At 40.3% G+C, this 23,259-nt stretch overlaps 1 protein-coding gene across 2 annotated transcripts; it reads right to left on the reverse strand.

Annotated features, from left to right (window-relative positions):
• Positions 1-14,486: 14,486 nt before the first annotated feature.
• Positions 14,487-23,007, reverse strand: mettl9 (methyltransferase like 9). 2 transcript variants are annotated; one of them, XM_034132022.1, is made up of 6 exons: positions 22,709-22,789; positions 21,138-21,342; positions 20,570-20,760; positions 20,292-20,501; positions 16,457-16,641; positions 14,487-16,370 (listed from the first exon to the last, which is right to left on the reverse strand). In XM_034132022.1, the coding sequence occupies exons 2-6, from the start codon at positions 21,306-21,308 to the stop codon at positions 16,144-16,146; spliced, it is 984 nt and encodes a 327-aa protein (XP_033987913.1). In that variant the 5' UTR covers positions 21,309-21,342; positions 22,709-22,789; the 3' UTR covers positions 14,487-16,143. The 2 variants fall into 2 exon arrangements, with proteins under 2 accessions (XP_033987913.1, XP_033987912.1); XM_034132021.1 differs by lacking the exon at positions 21,138-21,342 and having other exon boundaries at positions 22,709-23,007.
• Positions 23,008-23,259: the final 252 nt, after the last annotated feature.

Genomic DNA, 23,259 nt, shown 5'->3' on the forward strand with positions numbered 1-23,259 from the left:
ATAATACACAATTTAAGCCCGGGGGAGAAATGCTAACGCTAACGCTAGCGATCTTCTCTACTTCATGCTATCTGCACAAATGGTTGACATTAAACATTAAAACGACCAGGCAGTTCAGAGAGAATCAAAGGAAGGAAGGCAGGCAGCTTTGCATGACATTCTTCAGGACGTGTTTCATTGTAGTGATAGTGAGGGTAGTCTCTTGTGTTGACAAGACAGTAGTGACGGCCATCTTGGTGACGTGTGTTGTTGACCAGAGATCAGATGTAGTTCTTTGAGCGTTTCACACAAACAAATGTGTTACTTCACAGTTTTACGACACATTTTTTTTTTTTTGACTTGCAAAATTATCTTTTAAATTGACAAACAACATATGTGTAATTCATGGCACAATTCAAACGGGATCGAAAGATAATCTTTCTCTCTCCATTGACTTCAATACATAATTTTTCCGAAATAAGGTCCCATGGAGGTCCACCGGAAGGGGAGGGACTTCGCCACTCTATTGGGACGCTACTCAAGATGGCGCAGACAAATCAACTTCCGGTGAGACCGAGGAGCGAGGAAATGAAAAATAAGAGAAGTGAAACGCAGCCCAGGGCTGCATCTCAGGTCGGTTAAATGGAGTCCTTGCGTCCCTCACTTGCGTTGTTTCCCTGCGTTTAGTCCCTCCCACCAGGGAAGCATGGAGAAAGGAAACCACGAGAAGCAGGGAAATGAGTTTTAAGAGCAATGGGACGTCCTTTCCTCCGGAGCGTCACGTGAAGCGACGTCCGTTTGTGATGACGCCGCACAGCTGTTCGTCTGACAGCAGCCAGCTCTGTCCCCGTTGTTTTCACAAACACCCCCGCCTCTGTTAGTACACATTTACTGACATAAACATTTGTATCATCTGTTGTAGACCCAAATACATTAAATAAAATAAGAACTCATTCTCAAAAAAGATAAATGCTATTCTTAAAATGTATAAACGAACAATAGTTAGATTAATATTGATTAGAGTGCACAATAGAAATAAAATAATTCAGAGAAGAAAAAGAGATATGTAATCTATCAAAACCCAGTTAGATTAAAGGGGACCTATCATGCAAAATGCACTTTTGTACGTCTTTTCTACATGAATATGTGTCCCCGGTGTTCCAGGGAACTCACCAAGTGTCAGAAAACACAACCCTCTCTATTTTCCTCCATACCCAAATCTCTAAAAAAAGGGGCTGCAACGGATCTGATAAAAACTGATCCAGATTTGAACACTGTCCTGACGTCAGGACGGTGGCGCTACGGCTATTGGGCCAACTCCACCAATCAGGAGGAGACAGCCACGGCCATTGCCGTTCGAAAGCGCTGGAGACGCTGTAGTACATATGCCAGGCCTGTAGGTGGTGCTGTTCTCACAGAATAAGCCCTTGCAAAAACAGGGCTAAAAAAGTGCAAATTGAGCGAAATGAGGCATGGCTAAAATGCATGATCTGTTTGGTATTTTGAAAAAAGTATAAATATGCCTTATATAGGTATGGTCCTACACTATATTATTAAAATATAGCATGATAGGTCCACTTTAACATTCATTGGACTGCACACTTTGTTTGTTTGTGTGGATATGTAGCCAATTAACATTTTAATAGCACTTAATGACTGACTGAATGGAAATGACAATAAATGAAAATGTAAAACGAAAAAAGCGATCATGAAAATGTTTCCAATAAATGAATAAAATGATTTTTGACCACTTTGTTGTTCAGATATATCACATATTTGTAACTAAATTATACATTAATTGAAACAAAACACAGTATAAACTGAGGAGTGACTCTCGTGAGTTTCATGTATTTTCTTCACTCCGCTGGGAAACTGCTCTCATGTCAAGAAGCATCAGATCAGTGCATGCGCTGCATCGTCCAATCAGTGAGCGATACACAGTAAGGGGGCGGGGCAAGTATCTGAGGATTTCATCGGAGGATGGTCTGGTATTCCTCGACTCCATTATCGTTCCTCGATCCTCGGTCCTCCGGCAGAAATAAGCGCCATGGGACGCTACTCAAGATGGCGCAGACAAATCAACTTCCGGTGATACAGAGGACCAAGGAGCGAGGAAATGAAAATAACCGACTTGAGATGCAGCCTAGATCAGTGGCCGTGGCCGTTTCTCAGGCCGTTTCTCAATGTCGAGTATACCTGCTGCAGAGCCACTATTTCAAGTATACTACGTTATCGAGTGGCGCCGAATGCTGGGCATTTAACATGCATTTAAACAGTCCTTCGGCGCCACTCGATGACGTAGTATACTTGAAATAGTGGCTCTGCAGCAGGTTTACCCGACATTGAGAAACGGCCAGAGCCGCAGCAAGTACACGACACGCCCCCTACACGACACGCCCACCTGACACGACACTACGGTGGCTGAGAGACATTTTAAGCAACTATTAGGCAAATTAATTAATAACCTAGTCTATCCGTTTGAGACAAAACAGTATATGACTTTAAGCACAAATCATTTTGTCTAATTAATCAATTAAAACAAAAAGGGGGCTTAGTAAACTTTATTTTTATTTTTTAGTACATATAAAATAGGTAATAATGAGATCGTCTATTAATTATGTTTGTCTAACTGCTACACATGTATTTATACAAAAATGTAGATATTTATGAACATCTAAATATAGTTGTTGAAGGTTTTAAGATATAAATAATCACATCATGGGGTCATTAAGGTTTCAAACAGGTTCATGTAAGGTAGGCCTACTATAACATGAAAACATGATTTTTAAAACTCATTTCATTTCAAACCTTTATTTAACCAGATTGGTCCCATTGAGATCATGGATCTCTTTTTCAAGGGAGACCTGCAGCATATAGGTTCCACATGAAACATAAAACAATAAAGGACATCATACATTACATTTACAGGATACATTTACATAGTTATAGACATTTACAAGTACCCATAGTATCAACGAGCATTTCATTTAGCCTAGCTTTAAAAACATGCAGAGGAATGAGATTGCTCAGTTTCAATTCTTGCTGAAGATTGTTCCAAGCAAGTGGAGCTGCGCACATAAAAGCTGTCTTACCTAAGACAGTCCTTGCTCTTGGCACATCTAACAATACTACATCATGCGATCTCAGACAATAGCTGCTTGCAACTCTCTGTGTTATCAGAGAGCAGATATAATACGGGAGTTTACCCAACAAAGCTTTATAAATAAACGTGTACCAATGACTGAGCCTCCGTACAGTAAGTGATGGAAAACCTGCCTTGGCATACAGGGTACAGTGATGTGTAAGTGCTTTACAATTTGTGACAAATCTCAGTGCGCTGTGATAGGCGGCATCTAACTTGTTCAGGCAATGGGCAGGTGCATTCATATACAACAAATCACCATAGTCCAGCACAGGTCAAAAGGTCACAGTGACTAGCCTTTTCCTGGCTTCAAAAGAGAAACAGGACTTGTTTCTGAAAAAGAAACCTAGTCTAACCCTCAGCTTTTTAAGCAGATTAATGACCTGAAGTTTAAAAGTAAGACAATCATCAAGCCAGATACCAAGGTATTTATAACAGGCAACCACTTCTAGTACTTGTCCTTGCATAGTAACAATATCCAAAGCAGTCTCTTGAGTCTTTTTAGCTTTAGAAAAGAGCATTACCTTGGTTTTCTCAACATTTAAAAGAAGCTTTAGTTCAGAGAGCTGAGTCTGAATAATGTTAAAAACAGCCTGTAATTTAACAACCGCCTCGTTAATGGAGGGACCTGCACCGTACATCACGGTGTCATCCGCATAAAAATGTAAAGTAGCTTCATCCACATTTTCACCTAAACTGTTGATGTAGATGGAGAATAAAAGTGGACCTAAAACAGAACCTTGAGGAACACCATTAGCAATGTTCAACCACTCAGAAGACAGCCCATCAAAGTGAACACATTGGGACCTTTCAGAGAGGTAGTTCACAAACCACCCCACTGCATGGCTGGATATGCCAATACTGAGTAGCCTCTGCTTTAAGATGCGATGATCGACAGTGTCAAACGCTTTGGAAAGGTCAATAAATAGAGCTGCACAGCTCTGCTTTTTATCTAAAATACTTGTAATATCATTCACCACTTTCATCGTCGCAGTGATGGTGCTATGTTGCTTTCTGAAACCTGACTGACATTTAGACAGGATATTATTTTTACATAAAAACTCCTTTACTTGTTCACTCTCTCGGCGTTCAAGAACCTTAGCCAGAACTGACAATTTAGAGATTGGCCTAAAATTATTTAAAATAGTTGCCTCCCCTCCTTTTAGTAGTGGCATGACATACGCTGACTTCCATACTTTTGGAATTGCATTTGTGCTGAGGGAGAGGTTAAAAAGAGAAGTGAGAGGTGGAGCAATAAAACCTGCAGCTATCTTTAAAAAGAAAGGTTCTACGTTGTCCGGGCCGGCCGGTTTCTTAGGATCTAACTTAGATAATGCTTCATGAACAACATTTACAGTAAAAGGAGTAAAACTGAAAGGGTTTTCCAGACCACATTGTTCAGAGTCACGGATTGAGGTGTTCACAGAAGCAGAGTTATGGCGCGTTTCCACTACAGCGCGGAGCACGGTTTAAGAGGGCTGTGACGTCAGCGGCCCGTTTTTGGTTGCGTTTCCACTTGGCCTAGTACCAGCCGGCGGGTCCTAATTCACAGTTTTTCTGGCCTCATAAAATCGTGGTTCTAGGGCCAGAGACAACGAGGCTGAGTCGGGCTGAGTATGCTAAACTAGAGAGAGCATCGCTGGCAAGGGGGCTACAACTACAACAAGATGGACATATTTGACCGTGATTTAATTGTAATACACGTTTCAAAATGATGCCGAAGTAACAACATACTGATACCGGTTAGTAAAAACCATGAATTAATGCTTTGACAAGTCTGCAGACAGACGGCAGGCGAAAAACCTTTTAAAATGCGCGTTGTCTAAATGGAGATCGACAAAGCTAACGCAATATATGCTCCGACCGTCCACACTCACAACAACGGCCTATACAGACATAAATAAACCAGCGACTGTACTCGCCATGACACAGACAGTCTGTGGTTTGTACTTGTTTAACTTTTGTCTAGATACTACCCCAGTTCCTAAACTGTAATGGTAGCGCAGCATTAAAGTGAGCTGGGCCTAACAAGACCTAACAAAACCGTACTAAGTCGAGCGAGGCCTGCGGTGGAAATGCGCCATTAGTTCCCTTTTCGCTGCCAATATCTCCCCTTTAATGTCTAAAATCAAGTCAGACCTTCAAAGATGGAAGAGTTTACCTCTGTCGCTTATAGGTAAAATTAACACGGTTAAAATGAACATTCTTCCTAAGTACCTATTTCTTTTCCAATGTCTCCCTCTATTCCTACCTAAACTATTTTTTAAGACTCTTGATCAGGATATCTCTGGCTTTTTATGGAATGGAAAGGCACCCAGAATAAGCAAATATATTCTTCAAAGATGTAGACTTAACGCTGGACTGTCTCTCCCGAACTTCCAATTATATTATTGGGCTTCACACATACACAAGATTTCATTTTGGTCAAAATCAATGTATCCTCCATGGTGTAGATTTGAGGCACAGTCTTTTGGCTCATCCTCCGCAATGGCACTACTTACCTCTTCTATTCCCACCAACCTCTCTGGACATACAAATAATCCTGTTGTGAGTTCTACTCTTAGAATCTGGTACCAATTTAGGAGGCATTTTAAGTTTACTTCTGCATCCACTTTAGCTCCTTTATTGGGAAACCATTTATTCCGACCTGCCTTATCTGACCCCACTTTCTCTGTATGGCATGAGAAGGGCCTGAGGACTTTTAGAGAGCTTTATAAGGATAATACCTTTCGTAGTTTTACTGATCTGTCAAGTGAATTCGAACTCCCAACATCTCACCTTTTTCGTTATTTCCAAATTAGACACTGTACCAAATCCCTGTTTCCATCCTTTCCCTCTCTACCCCCTAATCAAATATGGGATGAGTTTCTTTGTTCCGATCCCCTTCAAAAGTCACTTATTTCAAAAATATATTACAAACTCCTGACCGATGACAGCTCACACACCACTAAAATCAAGGCTGCCTGGGAGGCTGAGCTAGGTGTGAGCTTGGGTGATCACTGGTGGGACACTGCTCTTAACAGGATTCACACAAGTTCATCCTGTGCTCGTCTCACTCTCATACAGTTCAAGGTGCTGTACAGGGTTCATTTCTCAAAGGCACGACTGTCACAAATATATCCCACTGTTATTGACATCTGTGACAAATGTCAAGCCTCTCCCTGCAACCTATCCCATATGTTCTTCTCCTGCCCATTAGTGTTTTCCTTTTGGCAGAAGTTTTTTGAGGATATCTCAAAAATACTCTCACTCACTGTGAAAGTCTGTCCACATATTGCCATATTTGGGTGCCCAGAAGATTACATCAGATACAACTCGGGGCAATTGGATATTCTGGCATTTACTTCGTTATTGGCAAGACGACTTCTTCTTCTTCATTGGAAATCCAAAAAAGCTCCTTCCAATGCTAAGTGGCGCAGCGATGTCATGTCCTTTCTAAAATTGGAGAAAATTAAATATTCCTTAAGAGGCGGAACCTCTAAGTTTTATAAGTGGCAACCCTTCTTCCAATCTCTCACATTTTTGTCTACTGATTGATGGACACCCCCCGCCCCCCCCCCCCCCCCCCCCCCCCCTTTTCCTCTTTATTATGTATGTATACTAATTGTTTGTCTTTGTATTGTTTTAGTATTATTATTTTGATTTTATTATTATTATTATTATTATTATCTTGTTTAGTTCTGTTAGTCGGTACACTACTCCTTTATATTTTGGCTATCTGGTCTGTTTGAGTTATGAAGGTGGCTTAAATACTGTATGCCTTCAAGTGAAAATTAACCATGTATGGCTTGTCAATTGATGCACAATAGTAGAGACTAAATGGTTACTAGTAGCTTTGAACTGTGGTCCCTGTCAATGTACCAAATGTCTTTTCTATGTGTCTTCAATAAAAAAATATAAAAAATAAATACATTTAAAAAAAAAAGAACAACCAAAGTGTTAATAATAACAGAAACGCCAAAGAGTCACATCTAATAGAAATATATAAAAGCATTTATTTTAATTGTGTAGCAGTCAGTTTATAATTTTGGCAGGACTGTTGAAAATGTATTTTCATGCCTCTGTGCAAGGCTTAGTCTTTCTATCTTTATAGCCACTGGTGTAAAGTAACTAAGTTCATAAACTCAAGTACTACTTGGGTACAATTTTGAGATACTTGTACTTTATTTAAGTATTTCAATGTTTTGCTACTTTGTACTTCTTCTCCTCTACAGTTCAGAGGTAACTGGTGTACTTTTCCTCCACTACATGTATTTAATACCTTTAGTTACTTTACAGATGTGGATGAATGATGTGAAATATAATCAAGTGTTAAATCAGACTTTAGTTCCACCTGGAGTAAATTCACAAGCTACCCTGCAGTATACAAAGTCATTCAAACTAGCTGCACCTTTACCAGCTTTGAGAACACTTTAATGATCAATCATTATAAAACACATCATATATATTATTCTGAAATGGACCAATCTGCACAATGACTACTTTTACTGTCGCTACTTTAACTATATTTTGATGAGAATACTTTTCTACTTTTACTTGAGGAACATTTTGAATGCAGGAATTTTACTGTAACAGAGTATTCCTACACTCTGGTACTTCTACTTTTACTCAAGTACAAGACCTGAGTACTTCTACTTTTACTCAAGTACAAGATCTGAGTACTTCTACTCAAGTGCAATATCTGAGTACTTCTGTTTTACTCAAGTACAATATCTGAGTACTTCTACTTTTACTCAAGTACAATATCTGAGTACTTCTACTTTTACTCAAGTACAAGATCTGAGTACTTAGATATTGTACTTGAGTAAAAGTCGAAGTACTCAGATATTGTACTTGAGTAAAAGTCGGAGTACTTCTACTTTTACTAAAGTACCAGATCTGAGTACTTCTACTTTTACTCTAGTACAAGATCTGAGTACTTCTACTTTTACTCTAGTACAAGATCTGAGTACTTCTACTTTTAATCAAGTACAAGATCTATACTTATACCACCTCTGTTTACAGCCTATGAAAAATACAAAAAACGAAGGCTAAAGCTAACGTTAGCAGATAGTGACAATGTATGCTAGTTAGCTAGCTCAACGATTCCTTAAATAATATTGCGACAGAAAAAAAATTCTGTTCACATCACGCTCTGCTGCTCCAACAGGGAGCTCTGCTCTGAACACCCGAACGGTAAGGCGATATGGGTCCGTTCTTATTGTGCATCCATGGGTAAAGATAAACGCATGTAGTACTGAACACGTAACATGAACGTGCCGGGCGGCGCGGTCCCGTGGGTTAGATGCGCGTTCATAATGCCGAGGGAAATAACTCTCAGAATAACGTTATTAGCACATTTTACAACTTGAGGACCGAATGTTTTTAATAAAGGCTGTACAAACATTCATACTGGGTTGTTTATTTAGTTTCAAAAGAATTATCCAACGATTTACAGACGTCTCTTTCCCAATGTAAGTCAATGGGAAAAAGTGTTTCCGGGCCCAGCAATCTAACGGAAGTGTAGTACCGCCGTTTGGCCACAACGAATATTCTCATCAGAGTCCGGCGGACTTCCTGGGGGCTTGGTAAAGAAGCAGGAAATAAAAAAAGGTACTCACTTTGTGGTAAACCCGCAAGAGAAAAAGCATTTGAGCTCCATACTGTTTCAGAAATAATGCTTGATGTGGTTTGGAACATGATATGGCATTTAATCATGGCAGCTTTTAGCTGTATCTGCCAGTAGAAATCTCTCTCTTCTCTCTGGAGCTCACAGGATGCCTTGCCATGCTCCAAAGGGGGCGGGGCCAGCAGCTACTGACCCAGAATCAGCCCTTCTCTAATACCCCTTTCACACCAAGGCTTTTCCCGTTCTAGCTCCGTGCTAGAGCTTTTCTGGTTCAGAACCGGTTCTTCGGTTCAGCTCCCGCTCTGTTCACACCGCTGAGAGCCCGACTGGTGCTGCCGCTGCTGCGTCATGATGTCACAGTTTACGTCGCTGATTTTCTCCAGAGCTTAGAGGTGGCTCCGCTGCGGTGTGAACAGGAAAAACCGGTGCTTTTCAAGCTCCAGCTCCGAACCGGCCCTGGAACCGCGTTGGTGTGAAAGGCAGAGGTGGGAGTAAGTCCTACATGTGCAAGTCATGAGCAAGTCTCAAGTCTTGACCTACAAGTATCAAGCAAGTCCCAAGTCACTGTGGTGAGAGTCAAGCAAGTCAAGTCAAGTCATTGCTCAGGTCAAGCAAGTCAAGTCAAGTCATACGAAATTCTGATGAATAAGCCCAGTTTCCGCATTTAAATCAGTTAAAAGACAGTGGTTATGAAAATGGATTTAACCCACACTATGATCTTCATTACATACACAGTTAATCTTTTGAAATCTAATTTAGACCGATGACAATCATATTAGATTCATATTAACCCTAGAACTGCAGACAATATAGCTAGGACTCAATCAAAAAGTCTGTTCAAAAAGGCAGAATTCCAGGTAAGAAAATCATATATGGCATTTGCCATTACACATATTTAATTTACATTTCTATTAACACTAGAACCGCCAACAGCGTCAGCACCTACATAGATATCATTTTCAAATCATTTAATTTGTTCCTCTTCATAATTTCCTTATAAACTAAGTAGGACGATTTAAAACTCACTTAATTGGGTTAATTTAGAAATTGCTTCAGTTTATCATCATAACAGATCAAAAAGTTCAGATTCATTTTACAATAAATCAAGGAATGATGCACTTCTACAAACAAAAACAACATAATTAAAACATTTAAACAAACTACTAAAAGTAGATGAACTACATTATTCAAAAGTTTACAGTAACTTCTGATAATAACACAGGGGAAATAAACGAGGCATCTCTTTTCCTCTCTCTCTCCCTCCCTCTCCTGACAGCCCGTCAGTATCAGGGTTAGTACAAATGAATCCCTTGGCGGTTCTAGTGTTCATTTACCGTTTGGTCTTCTCTTTGTAATGCTTAATCGATTTGAAACCAAATCTAACGTAGCTTAAACTTAACGTTAGCTTTCTAGCTAACACAACACATTCACGCACCTTTCTCTGTGGTTTTTTTGTAGTGACGAATGAAGTTGGATGTTGTGGTGGTCGTGTCACTGATCTTTATGTTGCAGACCCTGCATACCGCTGTTCTCTTCTTATTAGCGTCATCGACAACATAATCCTTGAATCCAAACTTCACTATTTTTGGAGTGACGCTAGCCGCTGCCATGTTAACTGACGCTCCTGCCGTCTAGTGGGTTGCCAGGTTTGCGCGCATGGCGCTATAATCACCCAATCACGTTTTTCGAAAAAACTAAACGTAATATCTCACTACAAAAACAAACGCAAATATTTAATTTTAAACAGACAAGTCCTTTCAAGTCATCTGTCTCAAGCTTAAGTCAAGTCTCAAGTCATGAATACCAAGTCAAAGTCAAGTCAAGTCTTTTATCAATGTTAGTCAAGCAAGTCTCAAGTCCAAAAATATGCGACTCGAGTCAAGTCATGTGACTCGAGTCCCCACCTCTGGTGAAAGGGGTATAACAGGGCTGAAATAGAGGGATATGAGGGATGTCTAAAATGCATGATCTGTTTGGTATTTTGAACAAAACACATCATAGACATGTTTTTTATATATTTGTATATATCTGAGACCCATAATATATGCCTAAAAATAGAATGATAGGAGATCTTTACCTAAAGATATGAAAAACTTGAGGGCTACACACTGCCTGGAAACCAACTCATTACAAATTATCACACATTCATTTATTGATATCGACACATGATAGCTGAGAAATACAGAAATTATGTGTATTGGTATTGTTTGAACACAAATACTGTATTAATTGTGGCATATTTCTGTGTATCACAGATTTAAAGAGAGATCATTTAACCTTTCAAAGACTAAATAATGTCCCAAAATTTGAATTTGAATGTTGGGAACCTTCAGCTAGATATTACTGAGAGGAGTTCTGGAGGTCGGCCTTTAGCTCTGTGTTGTCTGCCTCAGTGGTGGACAGGTCCCTCAGCAGGCTCTTATTTTCAGCCAGCAGCTGCTTTCTGTCTGTCTTCCAGAAGTTTCTCTCCTTCAGGAGATATACTTATCTTCCCTTTCTCGCATTTCAGCCTCCATCTGTCTCCTCATGTCCTCCCCCTCACTGTTTGCCCTGCGCAGAACCAACAATGAAATACACAATTTTCACATCACAGAGCAGGAAAACTAGTCTGGTAATGATACAGAGAAATACATCTACATTTTAATCTGGAAACATTGCTACATCCTTTATTTCTTCTTAATTAATTCAGATTAGTCTGAGGTATCTACAGGCTTGTGGAGTAACAGAATACAGTTTTGCATAATCAGGATTTTGAAAAAAAGGTACCTGTGTTCCCTTACATTTAAAAAGTGTAATCAGATTACTGGTACATTTCCAATAAATAGGAATTGCAAGCAGGATTACAATGTTACAATACATTTTTAAACAAAGAACGAAACATGACGATGCAGACATGCACACATTACAACACTTCACAAGTCTCGAGTGAAATCATAGCTAACCCATAAGGTCCCATGGAGTTCCACCGGAAAGGGAGGGACTTCGGCTCTCTATAAGAACTGGATACAGCATCGGAGGCGGGGTCTCGTTCATTCCTATGAGAGCTGCTCATTAGGCGTTTTCACACCGGAGTACTTTTCCCAGTATAGTTCCGATATAGTTCCGAAAATGTGCGTTCACACCAAAAGAATCCGGAACTAGAACTTAGTTCATGAGAACCTTTTCACCCCCTTTTCAGTCCCTGCTAGAGAGCAGGTCCTTTCATGGGAGAAAAAGGTTCCCATTTCTGATTGGCTGGGCGGATTGCAAACCACGACCCGTAAAACTCCCAAAACGTTTTGTGAAGCCGCCATTTTATTATCCTCTCATTAGCATTATTAGCATTAGCCCAGCGCACAAACGCAGAGAGACTAATTATGGCAACACAAAAGAAAACATGGGAGCGGTGGAGATGAGGAGGTGTCGGCGTTCTGGCGATTTACTCGGAAGGCTTCAGAAGAAGCCAGTCCCCAACTCCGGGGACTTCCGGCCGGGGACTTCGGGTGGCAGTATACGCCATGAATTTGTTTGAGGCCTGCCAGTAAACCCAAAGCAGAAGAAGAAGAAGTGACTTCAGCGGCTTCATTTGACTAATCCTCCCTCAGGGACTTATTCCGGTGTGAACGCGATCTGCTCTTTAGTTCATCAGAACTAAAGAGTTCTGATGAACTAAGTACGGCAAAGTACTTGGTGTGAAAGCACCTATAGGCGCATGAAGACAATATGGCCTGACATTTTCGGGAGCAAAACGTGACAGATAATGATATGTATGGCCTATGGTATATATATATATGTATATGGCTCTTCAGTAAAAGTAGAAGTACCAAAAGTAAAAAGTAGCACAGATTGGTCCATTTCAGAATAATATATATGAAGACTTGATTATATTTCACATCAATAATCCAAATCTGTAAAGTAACTAAAGGTATTAAATACATGTAGTGGAGTAAAAGTACACCATTTACCTCTGAATTGTAGTGGGGTAGAAGTACAAAGTAGCAACACATTTAAATACTCAAGTAAAGTACAAGTACAGTACCTCAAAATTGTACTTAAGTAGAGTACTTGAGTAAAGCTACTTAGTTACTTTACACCACTGTTTAAAGGTAAATGCTGTGTAAATCATTCAGTTTTCTAAAATACTTGGATTAGGTAGGTGTAAAAAAGTCACAGTTACTGTACAGTCGTCAAGAAGAGTAGTAGTAGTTGCACTTTGAATTGCCTTGTGTTGAAAGGTGCTCTATAAATACACTTGCCTTGCCTGCCTAATATTAAACTATACTCCCTTTTTTAGGATTTTTATTTTGAATTGAAATTCATGCAGAGATATTTTTGATATGTTGGTTTCTTCTTTTCTAAGGTCACATTATTTCTGTCGTCTGACATTATACACCATTAAAAACGTATTCAAATTTATTTTCTCTTGTTTTTATTTGCGTTGTATTCAATATTGAGGTAATCCAACCGAAACAGAAGGTCATCAGGTTACATCACTTATATCTTTGATACTCAGATTAGGTTACTGATAATAATGTTTAAAGGTATAATCTGTAATTATAAAGGAATACATGTTTAAGTAACACTAGCCATAGATCTGTTTTTAATGTAACCTTGTTTTAATTTGAAACATTTGAGAATGTTTTACTACATCAAATGTTATCTGAATATTTATCTCATTAAATTAGTTTTGAAGAAACACTGTTGGAATTATGTTTATTGAAGCTTTTGATTAAAATGTCTCCTGTTGAACATCTTACCCTGCTGGCTCTCCCTCTGGCAGACATGGTGGATGAACATATCCAAAAATATGCTGAAATGAATGAAGACAGATACTGTAATGACGAGTATCAACCAGTGAGTGAGTGAGGCTCTGTGTGAACACTCAACATTCTAGAACAGATTCTGTCTAGTGACATAATGCTTTTCTATGTAAGAAAATATCAATGCAAACATCTGAATATCTGGCTCTTCAGTTTAATTTCTCCTGTCGAGCATTGTTCCTAACTATCTACAGACCACCAAAAATATTCAGCAAACTTTCTTGATGATTAATCTGAATTATTGTTGATTATCTGGAATGATTCTGAGTCCATACTTATAGCTATTGCCTTCAACATACTGACAACCCCCAAGGACAGTGGTGCTATCAAATTATCAAATATCCTGGAAAGCTATGGACCAACCCAGCATGCCCCACTCTGAAATTGGGTCACACTCTTGATCAGGTTATCACCAAAGGTCTCAATATTTCAAACCGTTCATAGATGTTGGTGACTCAGATTACCCCTGTATCTTCTTCAAATCAATATCAGTGTTTGCACTAAGAGGCACGCAGAGATACTCACAAAACAAGACTGAGGAAACAATCTAGTTTAGGCCTCCACTATTGGACTTCAGTCAAACTCTGCTGATTATGTGGTTGATAATTTGATGAACTACAAATCTCAATGATGCTCTCGCCCCTGCTACAGTCAAAGCTCTCTTTGGTAAAAAAGCACCATGGAGTATATCAATCAAATATCAATGTTCTTTTTGAGATTTTTAAGGATTGTTTCTGTATCTTTAAATTACAAAATGCAGGATGCTCTTTTTTTCTTTATTTTCAAATAGTGTCAGGCTGACAACCCCTACATTTCAAAACCCACATAAAAGGAATTACAAAATCAGCACATTACCTCTTGCCGTACATTTTCTGCTGTAACAACGTACATTTCCCCTCTGTAGGACTAATAAAGGTATTCTGATTACCACCTAAAAACATAGCTATACTGAAAACACTCATGTCTCAACAGGATCTGGAGAAACTAGTCCATGTCTTTATTTTCAGACCAAAACAATTGAGCACATCACCCCAGCTCTCAGAGCTCTGCACGTGCTATAAAACAGAGAATACACTTCCTTTTGACTTCAGTATAAACTTTAAGATCTAAATGGATTGGCACCACAACACAATTGGGAAATGCTGCTGTGTCCCCTCAGTTTGCTGTGTGCCCTGCACATTTGGCTCAGAACCAAATTTGCAGGGCAGCTTTAATTTGTTATGCTCCACAGACCTGGATCAAACTTCCTGAACCTCTGAGTTATTTTTTGTTAATGCCAATGTAAAGCACATATAATTGCCTTTGTCTCTGAGCTGTGAACAATGCTACAAACATGATCTTATAGAATAGCATCATGTTTAATAGCAAATTATTTTTGTATCATCGCCACCTAGATTTTGAAGAATGGCAGCACTCCGCCACACCATGGTCAGATGAAGTGCAGATGTTCCCCTGCTCAGTTGCAGTTAAAAGGAAACCGAACCCGCTGGATGAAGCAACATGAAATCAATTACATTTGATGTCACATGGGCCTCTTATACATCTGTCTCAGGGTGCATTACAATCGGTAAAAAGAAGAAACCCAACAATTAACGTGAACAAATGTTAGAAATTATATATGACAAAATACGGAATCTCACAAAGCTTCCAGGAGTTGCAAACAATAAAAACATGGACATCCACCAGGAACACAGCAACAGGATGCAGATGCCAGCTTTAAACGGGCAGCCTGCCAGGTGATAACGAGTAGCTCTCAGAGGAAGTCTCTGTTGGCTGAACTCAGTACCCCTGGCGTAGTGAAACTTAGAAAAACCTTCAAAGATGATACCATTTGTTTACCTTTCATTTACTAGTTTTTGCTCTTTCGTATTCTGCTGCAGGTTTATGTGCAGTTAACTTGGTCTCTAGTCTTGATTTACACAGTTATATGTAGAATCTATGTTATCAAGATTCTGTATTGATAAGCGAGGAGGGTTTAAAAATGACTCTTTTTTTTCCCTGGGACATTTGTAACCGTGTCCCTGGGTCTACCAGCTGCAGCATCATGTTTGGTCCCCATAGGGTTCAGTTGACAGTTTTCACATCAGGCCAAAGAGCCAGTCAGTTTGAGCTGAACCAAACAGGTGAGGTGAGAGACTCAAACATTATATAAATATCTGTGGCATTGGTAGCTGCTTTTAACATACACTAAGTTACAAAGGCTTGCTTTGAGAAGGCTTCACACTTTTTTTTCATTAATAACAGCAATTTAAAAATACCAATTCACAATGATTAATTCAAGTGTGTGCATGCATACACTGAACCCTGGAATCAGAAACATGATATGACAGAATGATGAAGCTCTAATAGTAAACACTTCCCACAGATAGCAAGCTCTCTAGAGGGAACACCTACAGCATGGTGATATCTCATTTGATGTTCAGGGGCAGTTCAAAAGCCATTTAGTCCTTCAAGTAGAGGAATCACTGTCACACAACATGGCTGATTAATAAGGAAGTACAGTACCTGAGCATCACAGCTGACACACCATTTCTAAAGAAATACTGTGTTGTATAAATGAGGCTTATGAAAATTGCACTAAAATCCAACCATGTCTCTAACAGTCCATTTGGTATTCAAGCAGACTCCGACGTATTGTCTGAAACCTTGAGAACAAAAACGGCATCATCGAGAACGTAGTAATCATTGTACATGTCTCCTTCACAGAGGTATGGCAGCCGGGTCACAGCCTCCACCTCAAACCCCGCCTTTCGGAACACCTCACTGGACAGATTAGTTACTTGCTCCTCCCAGGTTTTTCCTTGTACTTTTATATGTTCTTTGGGACGCTGCCATTTTCCTCCTAAGAACAAATATAGAATGTTTTAATTTGGGTCAGAGTGGAAATCTATGAAGCCATATACATATGAGGAAAGACTCCCAACTGACCGACTTCCACATAAGGCTGGAAGGGAAGCACTGCAGCCAGGATGAGCCTCCCAGTGCTGGGAACCAGCGACAGCCGGATGTCCTGCAGCAGATGGAGGGGGTGCTCACAGCGGTCCAGCAGGTTCAGACAGCTGATCACATCGTACTGGAAACCAGTGTGCTGCCACTCATCGATCCCCAGCAGCCTAAGCACCACGGAAGAACAGAATTTTTCGATGACAATTCGTTATATTTAGGGGTACAAGAAATGATAGTTATAGCAGTCAAAGTGGGAACGTGATGCCCCATCTCTGGCACTGTGGCTGCCAACATTAATAGCACAGCTGCTAACACAGACAACAGAGTGATGCAGGGATGACTTCTTTTCGTAGGCTGACCCGGTAGTTAGCATCACAAGGGTTCCCTGGACATAAACCAGGAGAGAGGTGGTACTTTCCTGGGGAGAAAAAAGTTCCAATTTCTGATTGGCTGGGCGAATTGCAAACCACGCCCCGTAAAACTCTGTGAAGCCGCCATTGTATTTGCTGGCATTAGCATTATTAGCATTAGCCCAGCGCACCAACGGAGAGAGACTAGCTTATGGCAACACAAAAAAAAACATGGGAGTGGTGGAGATGAGGAGGTGTCGGCGTTCTGGTGATTTACTCGGAAGGCTTCAGTAGAAGCTGCTGGGACTCCCAGCAGCTTCTACTGAAGCCTTCCGAGTAAATCACCAGTCCCCAACTCCGGGGACTTCCGGCCTGGGACTTCAGGTGGCAGTATACATAGATATATATAGTGTTTATATATATCTATGGCAGTATACGCCGTGAAGTTGTTTGCGGCCTGCCAGTAAACCCAAAGCAGAAGAAGAAGAAGTGACGTCAGCGGCTTCATTTGCGTAATCTTCCCTCAGGGACTTATTCTGGTGTGAACGCGATCTGCTCTTTAGTTCCATGGGGGAACTAAGTGCTGGGAACTAAGTACGGCAAAGTACTTGGTGTGAAAGCGGCTAATGGTTTTTTCCCGTTGGATTATTTCAGAAAATAATCTCTGTGGCAAACACATATTTCTAATACTAAACACTTTTTGTTTAGCGGAATAACCTCCAAAACAGATCACTCAAAACCCACCTGTTCAACACTGCATTCAACCACTGACCATCCCCCCCCCTTTTCTGTTTTGTTTGTCCCTATATATATATATATATATATATATATATATATATATATATATATATATATATATATATATATATATTCTTCGTTTGTGTTACTCTCTGTCAAAGAGTCTTAGAGTTTTTAGAAAAGCGCTATACAAGTGTCATGTATTAGTATTATAATAATAATAATAATACTAACATTACTTTATGATTTCTGAAGCGTAAATGCAATTGCCAGAAATGACTGTTACATTATAAACGGCCGACATTACGTTCTCATGGCTGTGCACCACCACCGCTAAGCTAAAGGCAGACTCGTGTTTCATGACGATGTTTAGTAGTCTAATTTAGTCACATAGACATAAATGGCACATACAAGCTACAGAAATTCACCAGTGGGGTGTTTACTTTATAATAATAAAGTTTATTGTATTTTATGTTGAAGAAAATCTCAGCAGGACTCATTCCTGCATCACTACATTGGAAGCTTGGAAATAACAGATACTCTGGACACATGTCATTAGGGATGCACTGGTTTCTTGGCTGTACATGAAAGCTTTGCCAGTAAAAAACACGTGACAGCTGCCGTAAAACAAAGGATCGCTCTTAGGGTGACCAGGTGCCCGGCTTTGTGCACAGCATTTTTATCATTTGTCCCACACATTTAGCCGATTGACAGTCGCCCGTCTTAAACAAGGCTTTCATACAAAGGTGTGTAGTAGGGCTGGGCGATACCACAAAATCTGGATTCGATCCGATACCAAGTATTTCAGGGCCAGTATCGCCGATACCGATACTTTTTTAAATGAAAAGCGTCTTATGTAGCTACTTTCATGTAGGGGAGAGCTGCATGACATGATTTTTGAGCTGAAAGCATCATAGACTAAATCTGAATTCATTTTCATGAATAAAGACAGGACAGTTTTTATAGACAAATAAACGTTTTACTTTTGCAAATGTAAAGTGCAAACATGAAAAATAACAATACAAAGTGGCCAGAGTAGCGAACTGCCTTCTTGCACACATCACAGTTCACTAAGTTTTCATTGACAGTTGTAAAATAGCTACACACAACGCTCCTCTTTCTCTCAGTCATCATGCGCGTGTGTGTGTCGCACTCGCGAGTCGCTGGCTGCTGCTGTCCTGCCCTGCTGGCTGCTGTCAGTCAGCTTGATAATCGGCGTTCAGGCAGGGAGCGCGCTGCGCGTGCGCGAGCCTCGAGGAGAGGAGGACAGCAGTGGAGAGAGAAGAAAAGAGCGCATATACTTGTGTTCGTCTGCACATAGTTTTTGATGAAATTGACGAGTAGAGGAGAGGGGAAAACAAGTATAAAAGTATCGATCCTATTGGCTCTAGTATCGATATTTTGAAACGTAACGTAATATCGGAAGTATCGATATTTTGGGATCGATCCGCCCACCCCTAGTGTGTAGAAAACGAGAGGACTATCATCACCATTAGCTGTGTCAGATGTCAATCAATCAACAGAGAAATGTATTAACTTATGGGTGTAGCCGGTGCAGGGCGATTCCCAGAGAGTTATTGTTAGATTGGCCAGATTTTAATTTTTTTTAATTGCGCACAGAGGTGAATATGTTTTGAAGCGACGCTTCCCCGAAACTCTCAAGAAACGCCTGGCTAATGAAGAAAATATCGATCTATGGATATATTCCTCCTGAAACCAAAAGAGATGAGGTAACAGCAGCTGATTTAATTAACGTTTAGCACACAGGTCAGCAGACTGTGGCAGTAAACTAGATCCGGTCATTTGTTTCTGGTCATAATAATTTGTTATAGGGCTGTGCGATTATGGCAAAAATCATAATCACGATTATTTGGGTCAATAATTGATATCACGATTATTAAATACGATTATTCATTGACTTGAAAAAATCCATTTATTGAACTTTAAAACAAATAATAATTTGAACAGTATCTTTTTAACTGTTGATTACCCTGAACGTATCATTCAACTGAAAAACCAATACAAAAATAAATTAAATTAATTATACATTTAAATAAATAATATCAAAATAATAAATACCAATAAACAAGATCAACAAATATTTTGGAGCGCACTTCCACAAGCTACTAAACATATATAAATATGATAAATACAAATAAATGAGACTAAAATAAATTAGGTCAAATATAACCTAGCAAAGCTAAATAATTGTTTTTTTCGATTATGTTGTTTTCGTAATTGTGGCAGGCCAAAATCGTAATTGCGATTAAAATACGATTAATTGCACAGCCCTAATTTGTTATGTTAATTCCATTCAAAACAAATATATATAATACCTTCACTTGCATAGTTTGTGCAAACATTAAACCAAAGTAAAGCGTTGTTATTAATATTTATAAGCTAATTTAGTTGAATAGAAATGTTTATTTTTAAAGGTTAGATAGACGTTATATACATCTAATCTAGCTCTTAGCAACGCAGTAACATGTCCCGCATTGTCCCGCAAAAACGTCCCATTTGTCCCACATGTTGCTTGTTGGCACCTGGTTACCCTAATCGCTCTGGATCAATATAGCCTATACTTATCAGTTTAAAATGCCCTGATATTGATCTTTGAGATTTAATGGCAAGTATAACAGTCATACAGATGGATCAAAACAACTATTATTACTGTGGGTTATATAGCATGCTGAATGAAGATCACAGTAGTCATTTGGTTTATTACTCACTTGTAATTCCTCCTCTGAAGATGCCATTTCATGGGTGGAGAGACCTCAGTTGCATAAACCTCTCTAAAATGTGCTCCCATCACCCCAGTGACAGCTCCATCCCCGGCCCCCAGGTCCAGCAGTCTGTCAGACCTCCATTCCGGGCCGACCCGGAGCAGCTGCTGGAACTGCTCCGGGGAGAACACAAACATAGAGCCGCGACCCAGAAACCTGAGACAGAGAGCTGGTCAGAGGAGGAGACTCAGCTGGATGGAGCGGGACATGTCTGTGATACTCACCCATTGATGGAGGTGCGGGACACCAGCGGGCTGAGGAAGGTGGACACAAAGGAGTGGTAGAGCTGGGTGAACAGCCAGCCAGACTTATCCACGCTCCGCTTCAGGAAAGCCTTGGTGTCCGAGTCCAGGTGGCTCTGCACAAACAGGGGCCGCACAGACTCTCCCAGCAGGTCCGGACCGCACCGGTACCACTGCAGCCCCGGGACAAGGAGAGGGAAGTATTCACATTTAAACCAGAGAGAGGTGGAGCAGCATTGGATCTACTTCATTAACACTTGTTCCTGCATGGCTTAAAGAATAAAGATAAGTCAGATAACAAACAGCGGGCTATATGTACAGGTACATCTCAATACATTAGAATATTGTGGAAAAGTTGATTAATTTCAGTAATTCTATATTAAAAAGTTAAACTCATATCTTATATAGATTCATTTCATACTAAATGTATTATTTCAAGTGTTTATTTGCTTTAATCTTGATGATTACGGCTTACAGACTAATAGAAAAAATGATTTTTAATACAGAAATGTTGGCCTTCTGAAAAGTATGTTCATGTTCCTGCTCTCACTACTTGGTTGGGCCTCCTTTGGCACAAATGACTGCGTCCATGTGGCGTGGCATGGAGGCGATCAGCCTGTGGCTCTGCTGAGGTGTGATGGAGGCCCAGGCTGCTTCGATAGCGGCCTTCAGCCCGTCTGACTTGTTGGGTCTGGTGTCTCTTCTCTTGACAATACCCCATAGATTCTCTATAGAGTTCAGGTCAGGGGAGGTTTCTGGCAAATGAAGCACAGGCAGTATGGTGCCATGGTCCTTAAACCAGGTTTTGGTACTTTTGGCAGTGTGAGCAGGTGCCAAGTATTACTGGAAAATGAAATCAGCATCTCCATAAAGCTTGTCAGAAGAAGGAAGCATGAAGTGCTCTAAAATGTCCTGGTAGACGGCTGCGTTGACTTAGGACTTCATAAATGAATGGCTTCTGCTTGAAAATCCTCTCAAGTCTGCGGGTTTTCATTAGCTATAAGCCGTCATCATCAAGATTAAAACAAATAAACACTTGAAATAATTCACTTTGTGTGAAATGAATCCATATAACATATGAGTTTCACTTTTTAAATAGAATTACTGAAATGAATCAACTTTTTGATGTACCATAAATGAGCTGAGAAGACAGAGATACAATACTCTGTACAGAAAGTGGTTAAACATTGGTGAGTGTTTAGTGTGTAGTGTGTGTTAAAGGGTGTGTGTGTGTGTGTGTGTGTTTGGATAGGGTGGGGACAGGTGCAATAGATTAGATTTATACATTAATACAACAAAGTCATTTCATTTTATACTTCTTCATACTTAATAAGTACTTTTACTCCTAATACTTTTAAGTATATTTTCCTAATCGTACTTAAAAACTTTAATTTTGTATCTTTCTCGATGCAGTACTTTTACTTCAAATTTAGTATTTGTATAGTGCGGTGATAGTACTTTTACTACCCACCAGTGGAAGAGGCCTTAAAATAAAACAAGCACCATCATGTATTTTATACCTGCATTATTCCTCTGCACTATTTCTTAGAATTGCCTTGTGTTTAAGGTGCTATTTTAGGAGAGTGAGCTGGTAGCTGGAGAGGTTCAACTCCTGGGCCACTGCCGAGGTGCCCTTGAGTAATGCACCGAACCCCGAAACAGCTCAGTGGCGCCGGCTAACTGGCAGCCTCTCTGCTCTGCACCTCTCCTATCTGCATGTGGTTGTGTGTGTGTGCATGTATATCCTCTGTGTTTGTGCATGTATATCCTCTGTGTTTGTGCATGTATATCCTCTGTGTTTGTGCATGTATATAGTCCCTGTGTGTGTTATGTGTGTAAACACAACAGCGTCGAGAAAGTAACTTCGCTGTGAGGGATTAATAAAGTATGTCTACTTCTTATAAATACATTGACTTGAATTGCCTTTGAGTAAGCAAAAAAAAAAAGGGTAGAATGATCTGTTATCTGCCCTTTGATCAGTGTAACATAACACGCTGTCTGGTGTCACGTGAGTCTAGTATCTAGTCAGTCTGTCCATGATTGTTGATAAGGCGGAATATTACTAACAGTTAACATTACTAACAGTAATTATTAACAGTTAACATTACTAACAGTTCATACCTCTTGAGTCTCGGTCGCGGCAGCCTCGTCCTCGCTCACCATGTTCAGGAAGAGGGACCGGGCCAGCGGGCTTCGGACGTACTTCCCGGTCCACATCCTCCTGATGGAGAGCAGGAAGAAGACGTATCCGAGCAGCCAGGCTCCGAAGAGCAGCGTCTTCAGCTGCAGAGGACACATGAGGACACAGGGTGAGAGCTGGAGCAGCAGAGGACTAGTGTTAGTGTGAGAGGATAAAGAAGGCCATGGCAGCCAATGGAGAAGCAACACGCCGGGAGAGCTTTCCTATTCAAGACAAGAACAACAAACCTGAGGGGGGGGGGGGGGGGTGCTTTAACACAGCCAGCTGCTGTTTATCCAACAGTTTAGTCTTGTGAGGCCATTGTCTTATCGTCTTTCGCAGGTGTGCGCTCTGCTCATCAATACAAAATCCACTTCCGCATATTGTGCACTTCCTGTGTAACTGCTTAATGTGTCCCCGCACAGAGAAGGGTTGAGTTGCAGTCGAAGGCCCAATCCCAAACCACTCCCGACCCTACCCCTCCGTGACGGAG

This window comes from Trematomus bernacchii, unplaced genomic scaffold, assembly GCF_902827165.1.
Source record: "Trematomus bernacchii unplaced genomic scaffold, fTreBer1.1, whole genome shotgun sequence".
Taxonomy (NCBI): Eukaryota; Metazoa; Chordata; class Actinopteri; order Perciformes; family Nototheniidae; genus Trematomus; species Trematomus bernacchii.

Bases quoted from the DNA above. Each gene is read 5' to 3' on its own strand.
- mettl9 (XM_034132021.1), bottom strand. From the start codon at position 22,885: ATGTGTCCTCTGCAGCTGAAGACGCTGCTCTTCGGAGCCTGGCTGCTC. The intron at 20,761-22,708 runs GTATGAACTGTT...CCGGGGCTGCAG, and splicing joins CCGCGACCGAGACTCAAGAG to TGGTACCGGTGCGGTCCGGA. The intron at 20,502-20,569 runs GTGAGTATCACA...TCTCTGTCTCAG, and splicing joins TCCCGCACCTCCATCAATGG to GTTTCTGGGTCGCGGCTCTA.